This window comes from Mizuhopecten yessoensis, unplaced genomic scaffold (genome assembly GCF_002113885.1).
Source record: "Mizuhopecten yessoensis strain PY_sf001 unplaced genomic scaffold, ASM211388v2 scaffold7443, whole genome shotgun sequence".
Classification (NCBI taxonomy): domain Eukaryota; kingdom Metazoa; phylum Mollusca; class Bivalvia; order Pectinida; family Pectinidae; genus Mizuhopecten; species Mizuhopecten yessoensis.
The window spans coordinates 297,247-322,346 of NW_018407050.1; the positions used below are offsets into that span (position 1 = coordinate 297,247).

Below are 25,100 nucleotides of genomic sequence, written 5' to 3' on the forward strand. Positions count from 1 at the left end.
AAGACAAGCTCCAGACGAATATTATCATAAAAATAAACAAGATAAATAATAAAATGAAAAATAATTAAAGGCTTGTTACTTTGTACAATGCATTAGACCATGAGATCAGTGAGGTAGCACTATAAAGTCGGCATCAGTTTCGCGCTATCACAAGGAGACAAACACGAACATATCGCAGCCTCCCAAAATACACACACATACACTACACGCATGCATCTTGCACCCAGGGGAGGCCGTCCTTAAATGACCTTAGCTGTTAATAGGACGTTAAACAAAATCAAACAAACAAACAAACAAACATATTTTGGAATGTGATTATTTGCCAACCCAAAAATATAAATACAGCATTTTAAATCAAGGTAAGCAAAATAGCAAAGAAGTTTTACTCCAGCCAAATCTTGACATCAGAAATAAACAAAGGACCATAGATTTGTATGTATTTGGTCATAATAGTTAATTTCAGAATTTTCCGAATGGGACTATTTGACTCCAATATTGGACATAAACGAAAAAGGTTGTATTAATGTATCTGAATTGAAATGGTTCAGGTGGCGCAGAAATATTCCACAGTGAATCAACGCACTTGGACCGAACTGTAGGCAGAGCTAAAAGATGCACAGTTTCTGAGTTTTGTGGCAAATAATAAAATATCAAAAATAATATGTCTTCTTTCACTCGTCGACTAAATTATATACTGTATCATAGAATATACCTGTGAGTCGACCTTGTTTTATAAAGAAATAATGCAAACTAGCAATAGTTGGCACTTAAGTTTCGGTCAGGCACGTCTGGACCCCTTAATCTACATGTAGCTAGTGATCAACCTACAATTAGTTTGTATGGGTGTTTTTCCATTGTATGGTTAAAATATATGGATCCCACCGTGTTAAATTTCGGTATTTTCAGAAATGCTATGGGTACAGGACCTAGGACTTGCATGTAGAATTATCACTGTACATGTACGGAATATTCCAGAGGTCAGCCTCAGTTCAGATCTGAGCCCGTCGTTTTCTTTTCAGGATCAGCTGCTTGAAACAGTTGAACCAGATATGCGAAAGGGGGCATAACTGTTAACGGGCAATTAACAAATCCCCATCCCAAGAGATATAAATACAGCAAGATTTATGAACATAGGGTCAATCTAGCTTTCTTTTTAAGAAAACATTTCTCAATGCTATATTTATGTTTGAAAATCACCCCTGAAGACACATTTGAACACTTCCAATTCAAAGGACGGAATAGTTCATTATGAAACTTAAGGGGTGCATGAGTTAACAGACAGCACAAACAAAAAATTGTATTTTATATACAAATAACCATTTATCTACACACTTATAATGGTATACATTTATCACAAATATCAGTGATCATGTTAAACCAGGAACAATCTTCCTTCGGTCCAGATCTAGAATTAAGGACAATACAGGTCAGGTAACACTGATTTAATATCTACCAACATAACACGGGCGTAAACATGATAAATTCACAGGTCGTGTGATGCTTGAACAATCCAGCTCAGTGCTAGCACATGGACACATGACATTAGACAATAACATGACATTAGACAATAACATGACACTGCAGCATGCCATTAGACACTAAAATGACACTGCAGCATGACATTAGACACTAACATGACACTGCAGCATGCCATTAGACAATAACATAACACTGTAGCATGACCTTAGACAATAACATGACACTGTAGCATGACATTAGACAATACTTCGGTCCAGATCTAGAATTAAGGACAATACAGGTCAGGTAACACTGATTTAATATCTACCAACATAACACGGGCGTAAACATGATAAATTCACAGGTCGTGTTATGCTTGAACAATCCAGCTCAGTGCTAGCACATGGACACATGACATTAGACAATAACATGACATTAGACAATACCATGACACTGCAGCATGCCATTAGCCAATAACATGACACTGTAGCATGACCTTAGACAATAACATGACACTGTAGCATGACATTAGACAATAAGATGACACTGCAGCATGACATTAGACAATAACATGACACTACAGCATGACATTAGACAATAACATGACACTGCATCATGACATTAGACAATAACATGGCACTGTAGCATGACATTAGACAATAAAATGACACTGCAGCATGACATTAGACAATAACATGCCACTGCAGCATGACATTAGACAATAACATGACACTGTAGCATGACATTAGACAATAACATGGCACTGTAGCATGACATTAGACAATAACATGACACTGAAGCATGACATTAGACAATAACATGACACTGCAGCATTATATTAGACAATAACATGACACTGCAGCATGACATAAGACAATAACATGACACTGCAGCATGCCATTAGACAATAATATGACACTGTAGCATGACATTAGACAAGGTCCAGATCTAGAATTAAGGACAATACAGGTCAGGTAACACTGATTTAATATCTACCAACATAACACGGGCGTAAACATGATAAATTCACAGGTCGTGTGATGCTTGAACAATCCAGCTCAGTGCTAGCACATGGACACATGACATTTGACAATAACATGACATTAGACAATAACATGACACTGCAGCATGACATTAAACAATAACATGACACTGCAGCATGACATTAGACAATAACATGACACTGTAGCATGCCATTAGACAATAACATGACACTGCAGCATGCCATTAGACAATAATATGACACTGTAGCATGACATTAGACAATAACATGGCACTGTAGCATGACATTAGACAATAACATGACACTGAAGCATGACATTAGACAATAACATGACACTGCAGCATTATATTAGACAATAACATGACACTGCAGCATGACATTAAACAATAACATGACACTGCAGCATGACATTAGACCATAACATGACACTGTAGCATGACATTAGACAATAAAATGACACTGCAGCATGACATTAGACAATAACATGACACTACAGCATGACATTAGACAATAACATGACACTGCACCATGCCATTAGACAATAACATGACACTGCAGCATGCCATTAGACAATAATATGACACTGTAGCATGACATTAGACAATAACATGACACTGTAGCATGCCAATAGACAATAACATGACACTGTAGCATGACCTTAAGACAATAACATGACACTGTAGCATGACATTAGACAATAACATGACACTGTATCATGACATTAGACAATAACATGGCACTGTAGCATGACATTAGACAATAACATGACACTGTAGCATGACATTAGACAATAACACGACACTGCAGCATGACATTAGAGAAATCTTACGACACTCTCAACATGTTGCTACATGTAGTTTAGGCATGACACTAGGAGTTGTTTTCCGAGCTGCGCTGTCGCTGAATTGACACGGGTATCTCAGACTTGCGTCCATAGCTGCTCCTGGATGGTGAACCAGATGCAGAATTCATGGAGGAGTAACCAGACATATTATCTACGCCGCCAGGTGTCCCGTTTGGTGCTGGTCCGTTTACCTTGGATGCTCCTCGGTGTAAATCTGTCATAAGTTGTAGTTTCTTTGCAACACAGATGAATATCAATAAACCAAGCAATTGGATGCCACAGAGAAAAAAGTAATAATAGTCCAAATGGCACTGTGCAGTCACATGACCAGTGGTTGCGTCACATGATCGACAATTTATGTTGCCATAATCATTTCCGTAAAACCAGACATCCTGGAAACTGTACATGACTCCAATCCCCAAGAAACTTCCGATACCAGTAAATAAGTGGAAAATACCCATGATGATCCCCTTCATAGAGCGGGGCGCCATCTGGTAGGCAAAGTCTATACCTGTAAAGGGAGATAAGTAACAGTGTAAAATATATCAAAAATTATTTTAATTTTAATTCAATATTTCATTGTCACAAATATAATAAAATCAGTTACCACTATATCTTATGGAAAGAAAAATGTAAGCACACTGCTTTAAGGCCAATATTTTACAGTAAATACTCTTAAGTATTTTTTCGAGATAAATGGCACACTGTAATTTTTTCGATCTTTTATGTTGAAAAATGCTTGCTGTACTATCTGCAGACTACCTGATGAAGCAGACAATGGCACTTTTGAAGATATAGATGTTTTACAAAATTTATAAAAAGTGCAGGCTATATGATATTTTTTTAAATATAAAAACAAAACAAAATTATAGAAATTCTCATGTTTTTAAAATTGAACGTTTGCATGAAGAGTTGGTTTAAGTTACTGATACTGTATAACATTGTCTATGTGGAGTACAACGTTTGCATGAAGAGTTGGTTGAAGTAACTGATACTGTATAATATTGTCTACATGGAGTACTTAGTGGAGTTCTAGGAGTCAACATTGCTGTTGCAATCAGAATCATGGAAATAAACACTCATTTTGATTACTAAACAATGTCATATGTCTAGATAACATGTTCCCCGGCGGTGAAAGTGAAAATGGTATTCATTGTGTATGATAGTTTTTATGGCGATCCAGCTTGCAATCTGTAGACTTTATTTCCTAAACAGAATATTTTGAGATGTGAGCTAGGGCAATACATGCACAGATAAATATATACAGTACACCTTCTAAATATCAGAAGATATCGTGAAACATTAGTCAGTTTTCGGTTATATATAGGTCACAGTGACCTAATTTCCTATAACTTACCTGCTACACAGGTAAATACTTCACTGACTCCAATAAGGGCGTACTGTGGAATCTGCCAGAACACAGTCATATTTGCTGCATCAAAATTCTCATTACCTGGAACAGGAAGTGACATCACAGTGTAGTTTATAACAGGAAGTGACATCACAGTGTAGTTTATCAAATCACACGTGGAAAGGGACATTATACTGACGTAATATCTTTTCACTAAGTTAGCAATTTGTCATCAAGTTCTTTATTAATTGATATTTCCAAATTAAAACCAATTAAATGTTTCTCAGCCAAATGTGGCCGCCCAAAACATTACAATTGGTCTTTAAAACACCTCAGTCATCAAGATTTGTTTAAAATATACCTCAAATCCTTAAACAGGTAATGACAAATCTTAAAACCTGTCTTTTTGGACAGAACAATCTTTAAACTTATACTGGGAATATTAAAGGAAGTAAAAAAAAATCAGTGACTGGATTTGTAATGCAAAATTAAGGGTTGCATTTAGTCCATGCACCTGATATTTTAAGTTAAACTGTTTTTTCTAAACTACTTATGGTTAGAATATAGTGTATGAGAACTCCATTGATACTCAGCCTACCTTTAAACTACTGCAAACATTGTACTTTACATGGATGATTGACAGACATTGTACTTTACATGGATGATTGACAGACATTGTACTTTACATGGATGATTGACAGACAGTGTACTTTACATGGATGATTGACAGACAGTGTACTTTACATGGATGATTGACAGACAGTGTACTTTACATGGATGATTGACAGACAGTGTACTTTACATGGATGATTGACAGACAGTGTACTTTACATGGATGATTGACAGACAGTGTACTTTACATGGATGATTGACAGACAGTGTACTTTACATGGATGATTGACAGACAGTGTACTTTACATGGATGATTGACAGACAGTGTACTTTACATGGATGATTGACAGACAGTGTACTTTACATGGATGATTGACAGACAGTGTACTTTACATGGATGATTGACAGACAGTGTACTTTACATGGATGATTGACAGACAGTGTACTTTACATGGATGATTGACAGACAGTGTACTTTACATGGATGATTGACAGACAGTGTACTTTACATGGATGATTGACAGACAGTGTACTTTACATGGATGATTGACAGACAGTGTACTTTACATGGATGATTGACAGACAGTGTACTTTACATGGATGATTGACAGACAGTGTACTTTACATGGATGATTGACAGACAGTGTACTTTACATGGATGATTGACAGACAGTGTACTTTACATGGATGATTGACAGACAGTGTACTTTACATGGATGATTGACAGACAGTGTACTTTACATGGATGATTGACAGACAGTGTACTTTACATGGATGATTGACAGACAGTGTACTTTACATGGATGATTGACAGACAGTGTACTTTACATGGATGATTGACAGACAGTGTACTTTACATGGATGATTGACAGACAGTGTACTTTACATGGATGATTGACAGACAGTGTACTTTACATGGATGATTGACAGACAGTGTACTTTACATGGATGATTGACAGACAGTGTACTTTACATGGATGATTGACAGACAGTGTACTTTACATGGATGATTGACAGACAGTGTACTTTACATGGATGATTGACAGACAGTGTACTTTACATGGATGATTGACAGACAGTGTACTTTACATGGATGATTGACAGACAGTGTACTTTACATGGATGATTGACAGACAGTGTACTTTACATGGATGATTGACAGACAGTGTACTTTACATGGATGATTGACAGACAGTGTACTTTACATGGATGATTGACAGACAGTGTACTTTACATGGATGATTGACAGACAGTGTACTTTACATGGATGATTGACAGACAGTGTACTTTACATGGATGATTGACAGACAGTGTACTTTACATGGATGATTGACAGACAGTGTACTTTACATGGATGATTGACAGACAGTGTACTTTACATGGATGATTGACAGACAGTGTACTTTACATGGATGATTGACAGACAGTGTACTTTACATGGATGATTGACAGACAGTGTACTTTACATGGATGATTGACAGACAGTGTACTTTACATGGATGATTGACAGACAGTGTACTTTACATGGATGATTGACAGACAGTGTACTTTACATGGATGATTGACAGACAGTGTACTTTACATGGATGATTGACAGACAGTGTACTTTACATGGATGATTGACAGACAGTGTACTTTACATGGATGATTGACAGACAGTGTACTTTACATGGATGATTGACAGACAGTGTACTTTACATGGATGATTGACAGACAGTGTACTTTACATGGATGATTGACAGACAGTGTACTTTACATGGATGATTGACAGACAGTGTACTTTACATGGATGATTGACAGACAGTGTACTTTACATAGATGATTGGCAGACATTGTACTTTACATGGATGATTGACAGACATTGTACTTTACATAGATGATTGACAGACAGTGTACTTTACAAGGATGATTGACAGACAGTGTACTTTACATGGATGATTGACAGACAGAAGTTTAAAGGAAAACAACATGCAATAATTTTAACTGATTAAAAAGGATTTTCGAATTTCACAATAAACTGATTGTAGTAAGTCTGTAACCAATCAACTTTTGGATTACATGTATAATCAACTATCAAAACAACTTAACACTTCCTCCTAAAAACTGATGGGACACAAGTAACCCCATCCTCAATATCCAGGGGTTACACCCGACACTTTCGCTCTCTGCACCCCTGGAAATATGTCATAGCAAAATCGAAGGCTCAGTGTGCGCCACCTTGTTGATGAGACAAGAAGACTAGTTCGATCCTTTGATGTACATCAAAAGAATCTCTCGGTCACGGTCGCGTAACAGTAAGAATTGACAGGCTTTGAAGTCGGGCGTCTCTCCTTTGTAATCTTGAAAGGACAGGTATCAGTGTAGCGATTGATCAGGGGTTTTTTCCTGAGACCAATCAAACAGCTATCTTCGTGCCTTCAATTTTGCTAAGACATATTTCAAGGTTGCAGAGAGCGAAAGTGAGCGTAACCCCGGCCCTGGATATGGAGGATGAAGTTATCCACGAATGCAGGACATTTTATGAAATGTTTTCTTCTCTACATCATCACAAAAAAACAGGACAAAACTGAATAGTATGTAATTTTATCACATAATGTACTGTGTCATCGACTGAATATACCCATGTTATATTCTTTTGCGTATTAATCCATGTAATATGACCTATCAGCCCTGTGATTGGTTGTAAGTTTCAATTGTTTCAATTGTGACATCACGCCTAGGACAATTAAATGACGTCACAGACTTACGCACTGGAGTCAAAATGACGGCTTTTTACATTTCAAGGTTGCATGAAAATTGTTGTTTTACACAAATAAATGCCACAAATCTTGATTATGTGATGAAAAGGATCTTACACTAGTTTTCATTTCATATGAAATTTATGAAACTCGTCATGAGTTTTTCATTTAAGCTCGCCAGAGGCTCGCTAAATTGTAAAATTCTTAGATTGGTTTGGTAAATCTTATATGCAATAGAAACTCATGTAAGATCCTATATATACATAACTTACCAATTTTTTGTTGAATTGTAAAGTTTGTACAGAACTGTTGGCCGTCATGATCACACAGGTAGATATGTTTGAGGCGCTGGTTCTCTACAACTCCCGCTAGCAGTACTGCAAGACAAGCAAAGACCATGCCGATGGAGATTCTTGTCACCATGGTGATGGGGCGCCCCCGGCGGGCCAGGTAGGGGTAGAGCACTCGATCGACAAGGGGGATCAGCAGAATTACAAACACGACGTCAAACAGAGAAAACCAGGCCGCAACAATCTGATAATAAAAGGCAGAACACATTTTTGTATACAACATCAAAACCAAAAGCTAAATGAAGGAATCATATTGCCAAAACGTATGGGAATAATTTTGTGTTAGCATTGACTATACATGTGTCTATGACGATGGTTGCTTAATGTTGCTCGTGGGGCTTGATGCTGTGCCCAAGTCACCTGCATTAGCGTATTCATAAAAAGATACATCCTTGCAGAGTATACATTCACATGACATCACGTGGTTGACAGTGTTGGAGGCTATATCTGCACCTGCTGACATGTCCTCTCCATTTTGTATTTTTCTTTCACATGTTCATTTTATAATGATGAGTTTGATGTGATAAGGAGTGATAACTAATGACTTGTAACAAAGTTAAGAATTACGGCCGACTTTTTTCATTTGTCAATGTTTCTCGTTTCTATTGACAACCTGAGCAGACATTGAAGAGTTCCAAAATGTTCAGTGTTGCTTTAACACTGTTACCTAAATTTGGCCTAGTCACCTGATATATAAATACACACACAAAATGTTTCAATATCATGTGTTTCAGACAACCATAAGATAATGTGATACTAGGGGCACCTCTCCAGTAATAAAGCTAGTTCACTATAACTGGAATAATTGGCTGCAAATTGACCCCTGCTGTTGAGATTGGATGATTTTTATGATTTTTTTTTCACCTTTGATTTTAGTTAAATGCAGTTTCACATTCTAGTACAAATATATTTTACTTACTGGGGTACTGTGTTCATGGGGTTGACCAACTGCTTCATGAAGAGTGACATTTGAATGACAGATAGATTTGTTGCAATTGGTGGCCGAGTTCAAACTGAGTTTCATGTGTAGGCCCTGCAGCAGGAAGGTTGTCTGCATCTACAAATATAGCACCATACAAATCTACCAATATAGCACCATACAAGCCTACAAATATAGCACCATACAAATCTACCAATATAGCACCATACAAGCCTACAAATATAGCACCATACAAATCTACAAATATAGCACCATACAAACCTATAAATATAGCACCATACAAACCTACAAATATTGCACCATACAAACCTATAAATATAGCACCATAAAAACCTAAAAATATAGCACCATACAAATCTACCAATATAGCACCATACAAACCTATAAAATATAGCACCATACCAACCTACAAATATTGCACCATACCAACCTACAAATATTGCACCATACAAACCTACAAATATAGCACCATACAAACCTATAAATATAGCACCATACAAACCTATAAATATAGCACCATACAAACCTACAAATATAGCACCATACAAACCTATAAATATAGCACCATACAAACCTACAAATATAGCACCATACAAACCTATAAATATAGCACCATACAAATCTACAAATATAGCACCATACAAACCTATAAATATAGCACCATACAAATCTACAAATATAGCACCATACAAACCTATAAATATAGCACCATACAAATCTACCAATATAGCACCATACAAACCTATAAATATAGCACCATACAAATCTACCAATATAGCAACATACATACCTACAAATATAGCACCATACCAACCTACAAATATAGCACCATACAAACCTACAAATATTGCACCATACAAACCTACAAATATAGCACCATACAAACCTACAAATATAGCACCATACAAACCTATAAATATAGCACCATACAAACCTACAAATATAGCACCATACAAACCTATAAATATAGCACCATACAAACCTACAAATATAGCACCATACAAACCTATAAATATAGCACCATACAAACCTACAAATATAGCACCATACAAACCTATAAATATAGCACCATACAAACCTACAAATATAGCAACATACATACCTACAAATATAGCACCATACCAACCTACAAATATAGCACCATACAAACCTACAAATATTGCACCATACAAACCTACAAATATAGCACCATACAAACCTACAAATATAGCACCATACAAACCTATAAATATAGCACCATACAAATCTACAAATATAGCACCATACAAACCTATAAATATAGCACCATACAAATCTACCAATATAGCACCATACAAACCTATAAATATAGCACCATACAAATCTACCAATATAGCAACATACATACCTACAAATATAGCACCATACCAACCTACAAATATAGCACCATACAAACCTACAAATATTGCACCATACAAACCTACAAATATAGCACCATACAAAACTACAAATATAGCACCTAACCTATAAATGTAGCACCATACAAACCTAATAATATAGCACCATACAAACCTACAAGCATAGCACCATACAAACCTACAAGTATAGCACTATTCAAAACCTACAAATATAGCACCATACAAATCTACAAATATAGCACCATACAAATCCACCAATATAACACCATACAAAATTGATACATCGTATACAGTATTCAATATGTAATTGAAATACCAATTTGTGCAATATACAAATATACAAGTCGTAAATAAAGCAAATATAATATACTTTTAACTTTTCCTCCAATGATAGACTTTTACAGGTCATACTGTATAACAAGACAGCACAAAGATTCATGACGTTGTATACTGCAATGTTTGGTGCAGTATTTGCAGTTCTAACTTCTGATTGGCTGAGATGGCTTGGTTGTGAAACTACAGCACAACATAGTGTCATGACCACAAAGTTTTAGTTTTTATAAAAAAAATATGAATATTGATTTATTACACTTTTTACTGTTGTTTTGTTTCTAATTCAACTATAAGGAATAAACATGATTATTTTTGGGGTTATACAGTATACTGAAAAACTGTGTACACTTTAGCACATAAACTACTTTTGAGGATTTATGCAAAGTGCACAAGTGTTTTTGTTTTATTAGCTTCTATGAATCAGTTGTAAAAATCAGAAATCTATAAAATGTAAATGTCGCTAGAAACAGTTTTAAATGGTGGTGGGAGGATCATGCCAGTATACACAGCTTCATCTGAATAAAGGTTTAAAGGGCGGAGAAGAAAACAGACAAATATACTGATCACCATAGTTGATTCCATCAATTTCTACTTAAATAAATATTCAGTTTTCTATGCTCTTAATAATATCGCCATTAATTCAAAATATAAATATCCCTATAAGAGTTTGTATTGTAGTAATATTGCCAACCCCAAAAACCTTTGCTCTTTTCAGGCATTGCCTATATATACAGGATGTACTGAGTTTAATCCGCAATTAGACCTACCAATAGAGAACAAGCATGTTAAAGACACAGATTTTAGCACACAAACCTGGAAATAGACCATCCAATAGGGTACAAGAGTAAGGAAGACACAGATTATCTTCCCTAATTTCTTGACATCTTCCACCTGGGAGTTGTTGAAGCTACCACCATACTGAAATTTGGCGTAGTCAAGGCAACATTCCGGTGTATTGCTGGGGTTGATTTCTATGCTGTCTGTCTGTTCACTCATTGACGACCTAACCAAAAGAATTGAATAATGTATATCAAAGTTTTTAAGTTCCTGTTGAAAAGTTAGTTGTTATTGAACATTTTTGATGTGTCACATCAATCCGATAAGGAAATACGCCTAAATTCCACAGCTATATTTTTCTGTTTTGTTCATTCTGTGTGGAACACCAGCCATCATAGGGTTTAACTGTAGTTTGTAGTTAAATAAAGCTGACATACCTATTATATGAAATATCCTAGCCATTCATTGTTATTAACTCTTCACAATTCAGAAAATAAAGTTCTAAAGTGAATAAATATCCAGGAAAGTTGGTGAACAAGTTAAAGGTGAAATACATATGTGTAACAGAAAAGAGAGTAGTGTGCTTCAACCGGGAATCGAACCCATGAAACTAGACTATGTACAATTAGAATCTGCCACACTACTCCCCCCTTTTAAATGTGTTCCCCCTCGAACACTACAACAAAGCAGGTTCAAACTCCCTGTCACCACTGGGAGGGCTACAGACACCATTAACAGGAAAGAAAATAGTGTGCTTCCATCGGGGATTAAACCCGCAACCCTAAAATTCCCAGTCCGCCACTCTACCGGTCAAGCTACAGGGAAACTTCCAGAACTTCCCTTTAGCGTAAAGCTAGAAGACAACAGTAATCCTATGAACAAATAAAATCTGCCACACATGTGTCTACAACAAAGTGTCAAAAAGTGTCATCCAAGGTGTATGACACAAGTTTAGTAAGAGACTCTTAGCCATACCTGAAGAAGTGCTCTAATATAGGCAAAATTTCGCAATTGTTTTGACAAAAGCATATGAGAAATATGCCCCGTACAAAGTGATGCATGGTGATCAAAGGGTCATAACTCTGTTTAAATTTTACTCACATGTACATAATTTATAACACCCAAGACAGTTTGTAGAACAGATGGACTAAATGACAGCGTACAAACCTACTGTATATAATCCCCTCCTGTCATAGTGGTGGGTGCCTAGTTTACAACTTCAGAATCAGTTCCTACGTTAAGATTACATTGTCATAATTACTCATACAACCTATATGTACTATATATTTTACAAACATACTCAATAGTGCTGTCACTGTGAGCTCTCAAACTGCTTTCAGGATTCCGGTGGCGCCTTCTATGTATGGCTTCTTTGACGACACTACACACATTCTGCAATACTGTGCGAGCCCTAGGTCGGTTTATGTAGGAACAGGAGCCTAAAATTATTGACAATTAAAAGGTAATCAAAATACCATATATATATATATATAAAACAAAACACGAAGACTAGTATAATCGGCGAGCGCTTTCGCCCATCTTTGGGCTCTTCAGAGCTATTGAGTAAGCTAGTCTTCGTGTTTTGTTTTATATATATTTCTACCGCCACATGGACTTGTATTTAAAACTATTTATCACTATATATATATATATACACGAAAACATATTAGGGTTGTTCCCACGTGTTTCTGATTTTTTTTAACTTTTCACAGTATAAATCTTCAAGTGCATATATATACAGCTGGCTACATGGATATAGCCTCTAAATATATCAGTGGAAATAACTTGAGTTGGAGTCATTTTCAAATTGCATAAATACAAGACGTTGACCAAGTGTCTTTTACAATTTGAAAAATTTTGAATTAGCCAACAAGAGTTAGATAAAAATCATTATCAACCATCACGCCTTTCGGGATCTTTTACTCCTACTACGTGTAGATATTATAACTAGAAAACTATGTGTTTCTCTTGGGAATACATTATTCCTGTTTACGATCAGGGAAATAATTTCATCCAATGAGATGCAAGTGAGGAAACCTAAAGTGGTTGTGGGAGAAATCTTAATAATGCAAAATATATGTCAGAAAGATTTTTTTCTTAATTTCAATTATATACATAAATTATCATTATTTTATGTTAATTACATGAGCTACATAGATTTTATGTGATCGTTTTGTGGTTGACTTGAATGCTAGCACTGGTTGACTGACCTGTGAGAAACAAGAGGAAGGCGACCCCGAGACAGACAGCTGCTGTGAGGTACCCCAAGAAGAAGGAGTGTCTCTGCTGGACCCAGGTGATGACCGACAAGGCGAAGAGGGAACCAATGTTTACCGACCAGTAATACCAGTTGAAGAATGTAGTGTGTCCGTCACCTCTTGTCTGCATAAAAAAAAAATGTAGTGTAGAAAAGGAGTGGGAAAATGCACAGCCAGCATACCAGGATTTGAGCCCAGGACCATCAAACTCTAGACAGACACTATGACCAATCGAGATGCGTATGCCTGGTCAGCGGCGATTAACATCGAGTCCAGTTTCCCTACATAATTCCTCTCTACTTTTTCTGAGTCTTCATAAAGAAGACAACACTATTTACAACCCATGCAGGTTCCTGATTCCTAGTCACTGCAGGCACCGCTGTTAAACAGAAGAGGAAAAATGCATGAACAAACCAGGATTCGAACCCAGACCTCCAAACTTTAGATGAGTGTTTCATAATTGCCAGCTATGACTCCATCAAATAGCTAGCAGTGTGCACTCAATTATGCTATGACAAATTCCAGTGGTGCAGAGAGTGTTAGTGGGTGTATAAACCCCACAAGTATGGAGGATGTATCTATCGCTACAGAGTCTGATGCCTGCATGATGTCACCGTGGCTCACTGAAAAGCTAACAGGTGCCTTCAATGTAATCCTATCATCAGTTTACTTAAGCATTGAGCTGCTTTCTGAGTTGGCATTCATAGGCAATATGAATTCCAAATGCATGGACAGAGGCAAATCAAAAATGGTGTGTCTCATAATCATTGAATGCCTTTCTCCAGTTGGCATTTCATATTGCCTATAAATACCAACTGAAAGCAGTTCAATATTTATATCTACCATTTTTGGAATCTGCATGTTCATGAACAATTCAATTACACTTATAATTATTTAGCATTTAGCTCAAATAATGTATTATTGTGTATGCTTTTTCAATGAATAGAACAGCCATTGCCCAGGGAGGGTATCTAACCTAACAATAGTGACATCATTCTAATGATGACGTCAACTATCGGTCCATGGCATTCATAGCCTACATGAATGCCAACTGAATTTGGTAGGGTTATATTGTGGCAATGCTATACGATGGTAAATATTTATAAACAATACAAACCTGGGCCTGGTCTCCCCCAAATGGTGGCATGTTTGCGCGGAATATTCCTGTGCCCACAGCAATGACAAATAACACTAGGTAGGCTGTCAGGGAACATGGCTCTTTAAAAGGTCCTGGCATTGAGTCTTTGCTTGGTGCATTTCCATTGTGTTGAAGTAAGGGCCAGCACACTGGTGATAAAGACTCAGTTTTATCATGCCGTGAATTGGTAGTATTCTCCTGTGTGTGTTTGTAATCATTGTAAGATAAAACAGGGAGGAAAATATACCCAACACAGTAAACAAAGAAAGATAGCATCAGAGTCTTGTATCGGCCAAGTACGGTGTCTCCCAGAAATCCACCGGCGAACGAAGTAAGGAATGAGATTCCGGTGAAGAAATATGATGCGAGTAAGGCATTATATGCAGTCCAGTTATAAGGTCCTAAGTTAAAATACAATACCATGTTCCCCGTCAAACTATAGAACACCAACCTCTCGAAAACTACGGTCAACAGTATTGTGCCTTTGCCTAGTTTAGATTTCCATTCCCTCGCGCCGATTCCCGGAGAAGCGGGGTTCGGAGACACCGGAACGGGTGTCTGTTGTAGTAGTCTTCGTCTTTCGTCCATTTTTTCTAGTTTCGTTTTCAACCAGGAACGTCTTTTCTCTGGAGAAGAGGTTCACAATAACATACACGTACTTATATACATTATATCGCGGTCATTATCCTGTTGTACACGATGGAACAGGTAACAATACAATAACAATGTTATCGTCCGTAAGTTTGTGTATCATCACCTCATATATCTTATTCGCTATCTAAATAGAGATAACTGTTACTGAGATCCACCATGTTGTATTGAAGTGGGTATCACATGATCTTGACATGTCACGTGATTACCGCGTGACGTTCAGTACACATGCATGGGTGGTAGGTAAATCTTGTACGCCGCTCCCGCTCCCGTCCCAAAACCCTTACCAGGCATATAGAGATATTTTAATATCTCATTAACGCGATCGTTTATATTTTTTATAAAATTATACAATAATTTCAAACATTATTTTCTAAATGTGACTGTGAGGAGGAGGTTAACTCAAACTGTTTGACTTGACATTGTTTAAGAAAGAAATAACGCAAATTGGCAATAGCAGGGATGTGTAGTCCACTACCATCCCTGGTTTATATAACAATTGAAACTTTCAATAATTAATAATTAGAGTTCTCCATCACAAACATGCTGATTTTACAATAATCAATTATAAGGTTTATTCTAAATTGTAATAATATAAAAACTATTCAAAATGCCGATATTTTATTAAATCTTTGATCCTCTAGATATCAACATATTTTCATACAAGATACAAGAAAGAGTGCCCTGAACGTATAACTGCATGGATAAACTTGTTTTTACTCCATCTGTCCCCATGCAGTTTTCTGTGGTATAAGCTGTTTCATGATAATACATGTAGTTTTAATGATATAAACACGATTGATGATAAACAGGAGTGTTACATTGTAACAGATCATGCAGTCTGCTATCGACGATACACGTGCATATGCATGTTTTGGTATTAAGTTCAGAATTAAGACATGTTCGTAGACAGCTTAATTGATGTTTTACTGATTAAAATCACAAAATTAGATTGTCGAAAATGCAACAAAAGTAACATCCTTTACACCCTCTCCCGAATCGTAACATAGCACTAGCAATATTACGGGGAAAGATAACACGCAAAACAGAAGTTTTGTTTTTAACATTGTTTTCCTTGTTCGTACAGGTGGAGGTTTACCACTTTTATTATTTAGAATCTATATTGCTTGGTTCTAATGAAAAAAATATAGTAATGAGTTGATAATGAAATAAACTGTTATATATTAGGTTGATATTATTATGAATAACACTGATAACATCTATTGTGAGGTGTGCTGTCGATGACACTCATTGTATGATGATGATGGTGATGATGATGATATGATGGTGATGATGATGATGGTGATGATGATGATGATGAGTGATGTTAGGTGTGGAAACCTGTGTATGAGAGTGTGAATGTGAAAATACTGTATCTTTCTTATGAAAAATCTTTGGAAAAATAAAACGATAAAATGGTACCTGCGCAAATACGAAGAAACTTTGTTATACTACCGAGAAAACTAACGTATTTATTTTGTTAATACGATTTTTTTTAAATGAATCTTATCTGCTGCTGTACAATATACATGTACATCTCATAGAAAATATATGTTGAGAGAAAATCAGATGATGCACAATTCTTTCTTTTATTAAAGAAATCAAACAGGAAAAATAGATAATGTAAGCAACCCCAACCCAGGTCGGACAAAGAATTATTTTCAAAGGTGTCACAATTTCTAATTTCCATGCTATTTTCCGACGCGCGCGGACTGAACTATATGTAAAGTTGTGCATGCAAGATTTAGTTATACAGATAGCACTGTCGGAGTTCTGACTATGTTGGTGTTTCCCATCTTCTCAATTTTCGGTGGTTTGTAAATTATGTCGGGAAACCTATATTGTGTAAAATTACCAGCCAACATGACTGTAAAGCAAAAGGTGTTCGCTCGAGAATGACGTCAACATCGAGAATATGATTGCACAAACTTTGAAAACAGAGTTATGCATTAATGTAGTGAGAAAATCGATGACTCTAGTTGTTCATGTTAGCATTTGTTTACGCCCGGGAATCGTATAGGTTAGGACACAGAACCTGAGACATTGTAACAGTTTGGCGATACTTGGACCAAAACTGACGTGTTCAGGCTAGGGTAATATTAGACGTTTTAGGGGTATAAATTAACTTTTGGTAAATGCCATCCCCAATGATTGCATACACGTCCGGTGATGTTATACACGCTTATACCATCACTAGGGAGACTTTTTCACCGAAAGTTGATATAAATTACTAAAACGCCTCATATTTCCCTGATCGGTAAAAATACCACCCCATATACATGTACGATCACTGAGGAGGGGCATACCAACCGGAAGTTGATTTAAACTCCTATCAAAATAAGAAACATCTTTTAAAAAGATACACGACACGACACAGGGGTTTCATATCATACCTATATGTGGTTATACAAAACTGTAGTTGTTCTTGTAACAGCTGAAGACCATACAGTTGTTACTTGTAAGAGACGTAGTGCAGAATACAAAGACGGATATATCGTTCTGACGTAAAACGAGAGGTGTAAACATCCGAAGTGTGTACGTACGCAAATTGTGTGATTCTAGTTCGTTCATAACAAACCTCTCTCTCAGTAAAAACTGTTTTGTTGTCATCCCAACTCAGCACCAGTCTGCACTGTATGAGTCAAATGACGCGATGAACTTAACACGATCTTATTTGTATATTGTGTTTGGTCTATACTCCTTTCAGTGATTCTGATAATCGTTTGGATCGAGTTGACCCTGAAGGCTATATATATCTGGCATATACTGCAGATTTCTCAAAAACGAATTCCAGAGGGATTTTGCATCGCAAAAATAAACCGAAGGTTACCAGGGCCTATGAAAATGTCACTAACACAGACAGATATGCAGTGAAAATCTACAGAAAATCTATCAGTTTAAGGTACAATTGCATCTAATTAACTAATGTTAATGATGTATAATGACAATTGTAAGATGAATAAAGCTATGTGCTGACATGTAAATTAAACTTAGGTGGTAAGGAAGGGCGGGGGGATAAAAGATAAATTACTAGTGACAGGTCATTTTAGACACCTGTTTAAATTTCAACTAAACAAACTTTACTTTTGTGTTAATAAACGTAATTGTTATTGGCAGGGCTCGCTAATTATCCTTTATTTGTTAATGATTTTTGTTATTTTTTACGGAAATGGAAAATGTGATGCACTATATCTTCGGCCGAGGAAGTTCCCTACAGATGATGTATAGTATGCTGTCTCTCCTATAGTGCACACCAGTTACAGCAAACTGTCGCCAGGTTGTTAAATCAGCAGGATTTTCGGGATTCTTTACAAATCACTCATTACGAGCAACAGCAGCAACTTGATTGTAAATCGCTGGGATGGACGAGCAACCAGTTGTTGAGAAAACAGGCCAACGATCTTCTGCAGTTCGTTCTTACAAATGCACCAATAAAGAACAGATGCTCATTGTAAGTAATGTCATCCAAGGACACAAAAACACAAAGGCGACAACGGCAACGGCATCGGTACCGTCACTAGTTGAATGAGAGAATGCTTCAAACAGCAGAGAAATAAGTGTGTCATTAGGCAACATGTCCTTTGTGCTGAAAGTTTAAGGATGTTTGTGAATGTGTAAGATGTTGATTAAATATTGAATTAAGAATGCATTGGTTGTTTATAAGATATAGCTAAATTCCCATTTGGCTCCGCCCATCAATCACATGAGATGTCACAACTGTCCAATAAGTGAAGCACATATAAAACAGGCAGGTAACATATTTGACAGTTGGTCAAGCTTATTGGACTCTTGCGACACTATAGTTATGTTTACATTATTAATATTTATATATATACACTTGGACATCAAAACGTGTGTAAGCTGTATAATCATTTACTGACCACTGTTGTCTAAAGTAGAATCGTGGGTACATGTCGCAGTGAGAAAAAAACGTGCATTATTAAATGTATTTCGTTGTTCGCGACAGGTATCTATATTGTGGCTATATATCTACGCTGCTACCTTCTATACCGTATACAACAGACAAATATATTTATCATTGTTATGTAAACCAGTGGACGGGATGTCCGTGTCTTGTCGCGCACGTGCAGCTACTAGTGCACGTGATACAGGTATGCTTGGGACAGTAGCTACACGTACAGTTTTCTGTGTTCGCCTAGCTGTCAATAAGTACGGACGTACTTGTTATCGATAATATGACCGAGTTAAATACCGAGGGGGATAGTATTGGTCCTACGGATAGTGTTCCGGCCCCAAAACCAGTTAGTTCTAATAACGACGCCTTCCAGGCTTTGGACTTATTTACCACCTCCCTTGACGCAAAATTGAAAGGTCTACGGGACGATATAAGGGAGGAACATGACTTGTCCGCTAACTCCTTCAAACGTTTGAAAAAAGAAAGAGAAGTGCGCCCGGCCTCAGGTCGTTTTCAACGAGGAGGATTCTGGCCTCAATTCGGCGGGAGGGGCCGTGGGACTCCCGGCCCCAATGATTTGTGCCACGCCTGCGGAGGAGTCGGTCACTGGAGAACGAACTGCCCAAAACTGTCGGATTCAGCCGGAAAATGAAGTTAAGTACTCTGATGATACTTTTGAAATTGGTGTCTTTGAGGCACATTATGAAATATCTGAAAACCATTTTAACGATGCTGGGGTCAAAGGCCGATTGAAATGGTGTGTTGATTTTTGGAGAAATACTGATGTAATACACGCCCACTTTCTCCCACATGCGTGAGACTGAGTTGTAAATATATTAAGTCATGCGTACATTTCAATGGCACGTGTGTTTTAGTGCAATTCATTGTTATTACTTGGCTGAGACCGACTCGAGGTTTTCGTAGCATTACATTTGTATATAACGCCACTGGGCCTAATTGTATATCGCCACTTGGCTAAAAGAGATGTTTTGACATCATGTAAGTTTTCGCAACATTATATAAGGCCACTTGACCTAATTGTATATTGCCACTTGGCAAAACAGATGTTTTTGGTATCATTTACATGTATAATAGAGACCACGTGGTCTATACGTAAGCTACATCATGTACCGAATGCCATTGTAAAGGTCACTTGGCCTATGGTGTACAGATGTTTATATAGCGACATTGTACGTATTCCGGCATCAGTATTATTGAAAACATTTCATCTAGATATATATATGTCTATTGTTTTACCTGTTAATATAGTAATTTTTCTCTTTCTGTTTGAACATTCAAATGATATTTTAAATGAAGCTCATGGTCGCTGGAGACCAGAAACCGCTAAAGATGGTTACGTTAAGGACAAGCTTGAGTCTAAGCTATCAGTATCAAAAAATCTAGGGTTGTAATGTTATTTTGTAATGATGTTGCATTATTGTTGTCTCGAAACGATTTGTTACATTAATTAAATTTATTAATCTGATTTTGCCCGTTCTTTGTTTCTGTACGTCCTCGTTGCTAGGCGGACGAACTCCCGGGAAAGAGTTGGAGTTTTATATGATGAATAATTTATGTTCGTTTGAGGGAAGCGAATTAGAATATAATAGAACTTAAAACCCCTGTCAGCAGATCAACGTCTGCAGGTCTGCGGCAATGTCGCGCAACCGAGAAGTTATATTAACGGCAAACGTATATAGAACGATCGATTAAACCACCCGTTACGCCACACGTATTTCTAACCAGGAAGACAATCAGACCCCTATCGTCATGCGCATCGAGGGCTGGATTGATTATAATGCCATCCTTTAGTTTGGCCGGGTATATGATTAAGCCGCCATTTCTGGCCGGATCTTAAGAGTTGTAGAGGACAGCCATTACCAGGAATATAGACACTTAGTTATATGTTGTGGTAAATTCTACCTGGACTACACGTCTCTGAGTTGGACAAGTCTTTGTATGCCGACGGTCTGACATTGGAAACAAGGTGAGAGTATGTGTGACTATTTTATTCCAATGATAGTTTCTTCAACACAATTATTCAGGACATTATTGAAGTACTACTGATTTAGTGAACACGGAGATTGACTGATGATTCCATTTCCCGCTGTCGGAACACACTTTCCTTTGTGACTGTTTTAATCACTAGTATACAATATATAGGTAACGGCTATATATCATACCGTTTCAATGTGAAATCAACTTTCTTAAGTCGATAATCTTCAACGGTTTTACATTTTTTTTTTATCAAAATGGACTCGTCCTTGTACAAAGATCAGATCCCTATCCGTGTCAAAGGTCAAACTACCTGCATTCACCACAACGGGAAACAGCTTGACCTTTACTGTGAAGAATGTCACGAACTAGCTTGTACCAAGTGCCTATCTACTATACATAAGAAACACCATTTGTGTGACCTTAGTGAAATTACTCCAAAAAAGAAAGAAGACATTCAAAACTTCATAGACAAAATCGAGAATGTTGACCTCGTAGAAATCGACCAGTACATCACTGCTACTGATACACAACTAAAGGACAATGTTAGCCACTTTGAAAAACTTTCCCAACAGTTAAAGACACAAACAAACAGATTTAAACAGGAGCTGGACTTGTTAACAGCTCAGACTCTGTGTCTCTATCAACAAATGGAGGAGGATAACACCAAGCTACTACAAACCTACAAACAGGACCTGGAAATATACAGCACTCAGCTAAAACAACAAGTACAGGAATGTAGGGTAGTACTTCAGCGTGGCTCTGACATACAAATCTACAAGATAGAATGCGATATTCAATCTCCTGTCACACTCCCTGTAAAACTTACCCTTTGTACCGCTAGCTTCACGCCAAACAGAAATCCCCAGAGTCAGTTGGAACAAGCCTTGGGAAAAGTGAGACCAAGTACACCACAGAGATCAAAAAGAACACACCCATTGTTCGTGTTTCCAGTACATAGCTTGATGCCAAGAGCCAAGGTGTTAGAGGAGTGGTATTCTTCATTTCATATTACTTCTATATGTCCCACCACAGAAGGTCAGGTGTGGACAAGCAGTTACAGTAAAACCTTAACTCTCCTGGACAGGAAGGGCAACGTAATACAGGAGGTGGAACACAATACTGATATCATGGACATAAGTCTGTCATCCACAACCAACACACTGTGGATCTGTGACCAGAAAAACAACATCACAGAGCTCGTGTCAGGACGACTAGTACACAGATTCAGCATCAGGGAGGAAGCACTGAATATCTGTATAACAGCTAGTAACCATGTCATTGTGGGGATGGCCAAACACATCTCAAAATTTACCACTGAAGGTGAATTGGTACTTAGTACATCGACTGCTCGGACTGAAAATCCATTAGTTTGTATACCATGGAGGATCTCAGAGTGTCCTGTCACTCACAATGTCGCAGTAGTTGAATGGGATATTAAAGATGATGATGATGATGATGATGATGTTGATGATGATGGGAAACATCATGTTGTTGTCATGGACACAGATTTCAAGGAACTATTTGAATATGATGGTGAAGTCCCACATACATATCAACCAGGAGGTGGACCATTTTATCCCTATGATGTAGTGTATGACAGTAAGGGTAATCTCGTCATAGCGGACTGTTTCAACAACCGTGTCCTACTCATCAGTGGGCTTGGCGAGTTCCTCAGGATCATACACACTGATAGCTACTGTAACAGGGCTGTTGGTGTAGACAGGGATGATGACCTGTGGACAGTGTTTTGGTTTGAAAATGTCAAAATACTACATCTGGACAAACCGGACACACCGGACGAACGGGACGAACAGCCATGTGTTATTTTATTACCATAAAAACTAACGGTGATACGATGATAGAAGTTAGGCTTTTAAGTGTCAATATGATGCAGCTAAATCCAATACAGTTTTACATCACCTAATAGTTTCTGATTGTGATTTTATTCGCTGATTGAGTAATGTAGGAAATATAGGCAACCGATTACAAAACTATCAGACAAAATCAATAATGTTTTGTTTTTTCCAATAAACGTGCTTATGATTCTTTCTAACCCAAAGATATTTAATTTAGCAGAACTAAATTGCTGGGATCATGTGATTTCTGTATTTGAATTAAAGCAGGTATATGTTTTATAGAAATATAATGTTACAGCTACTTTGTAAGCTGTAACGATGCAATCTTTTGATCTGAGTTTTATTACCAATAGAAGCAATGTCTGACCCCTGTGATTTTTCAAATATGTTATTTCCCCAGCCATAAATATGTATATACATATATATATATACAAAATAAAACAAAAGACAGAGAAAGCGTCTCTTGGCCTTTCTCGGGTTGAATATTTTGAAAACAGGCATTGTGAGGTCATAGTTGTTTACACAAGAAAGTATGACGTCATCAATAATGCAGAGTCATTATGACGTCACAGAAGGCATACACATAAATCCATGACGTTAACAGCAATACAAGCTTAATTGTGACGTTACAATACTTAGACAAATGCATAACTTTATGATCTTACCAACAATGAAAAATACGGGAGATACAAATTGTTTCATTTACGGCAACAATAAAATATGAACAATAATATTTAAAGCACAGCAATTGCTTAAAGCATGACACGTTGAATTTAATGTGAACTATTCAGACTGGGTTTCAACAGCTTCATTAACTCCGACTCCTTAACTTCCCTCTTTATCACATCAGATGAATGCATTTGGTAAATAGGGAACTCTTTGAAGTTATTGTTAGCACAGTTATGAATATGTTTGTTCATTTGTAAAAAATCTAAGGTCATCATGGATTGTTTGTTTTTTGTGAAGAGTCATTCTTTGACGTAGTTCACGCCCAAATTGGCCAATATAAAATTCCAAACATTTAACTCAAACTATAGCATATATAACATTCTTTGACTTACAATTCATACTAGAACGTACAGTGATTTTAATCCATTTTTGAAAACAAAAGTAGAACCTTCAATAATTATTTTATATGTTCCACATCTGGGCAAATTACATGTATGTAAATACAAAAGGAATAATTCCTTGGTCATCGTTGGCTTCTACACGGGATGTAAAAGGTCCCTTCTCTATAGCTCTATTTACACCACTACGAATAATCTCGTCCGGATAATGCTGCGACTTCAGGAAAAACATTAGTTCTTTAAGTCGCACATCCAGCATATTGGGATCACTTACAATTGTCACAGTTCTAGATGCGAGATTAAAAGGTATATTAATTTCAATATGTATAGAATGTTTTGAATAAAAAATCTAAATAATTATGAGCATCAGTAGGCTTTGAATACAAATCAGTTGCAATATTATTATTTTCTAATTTAACTTAAACATCCAAAAA

The 25,100-nt window shown here is 36.9% G+C and overlaps 2 protein-coding genes across 3 annotated transcripts; one reads left to right on the top strand and one right to left on the bottom strand.

Moving 5' to 3' along the window:
* Positions 1-1,824: 1,824 nt before the first annotated feature.
* On the bottom strand, positions 1,825-16,006 carry LOC110453545 (solute carrier family 15 member 4-like). Of its 2 annotated transcripts, XR_002463293.1 has the most exons (9): positions 15,158-16,006; positions 13,993-14,164; positions 13,083-13,221; positions 11,819-12,008; positions 9,276-9,413; positions 8,279-8,540; positions 4,663-4,758; positions 2,561-3,816; positions 1,825-1,954 (listed from the first exon to the last, which is right to left on the bottom strand). XR_002463293.1 is itself a non-coding variant. In XM_021502522.1 (8 exons), exons 1-8 carry the CDS (start codon positions 15,764-15,766, stop codon positions 3,332-3,334), a joined length of 2,091 nt encoding a protein of 696 aa, XP_021358197.1. In that variant the 5' UTR covers positions 15,767-16,006; the 3' UTR covers positions 2,558-3,331. The 2 variants fall into 2 exon arrangements, 1 of the variants encoding a protein (XP_021358197.1); XM_021502522.1 differs by lacking the exon at positions 1,825-1,954 and having other exon boundaries at positions 2,558-3,816.
* A 5,559-nt stretch (positions 16,007-21,565) lies between these two features.
* On the top strand, positions 21,566-23,925 carry LOC110453549. The gene has a single exon (XM_021502527.1). It carries the CDS (start codon positions 21,998-22,000, stop codon positions 23,579-23,581), a length of 1,584 nt encoding a protein of 527 aa, XP_021358202.1. The 5' UTR covers positions 21,566-21,997; the 3' UTR covers positions 23,582-23,925.
* Positions 23,926-25,100: the final 1,175 nt, after the last annotated feature.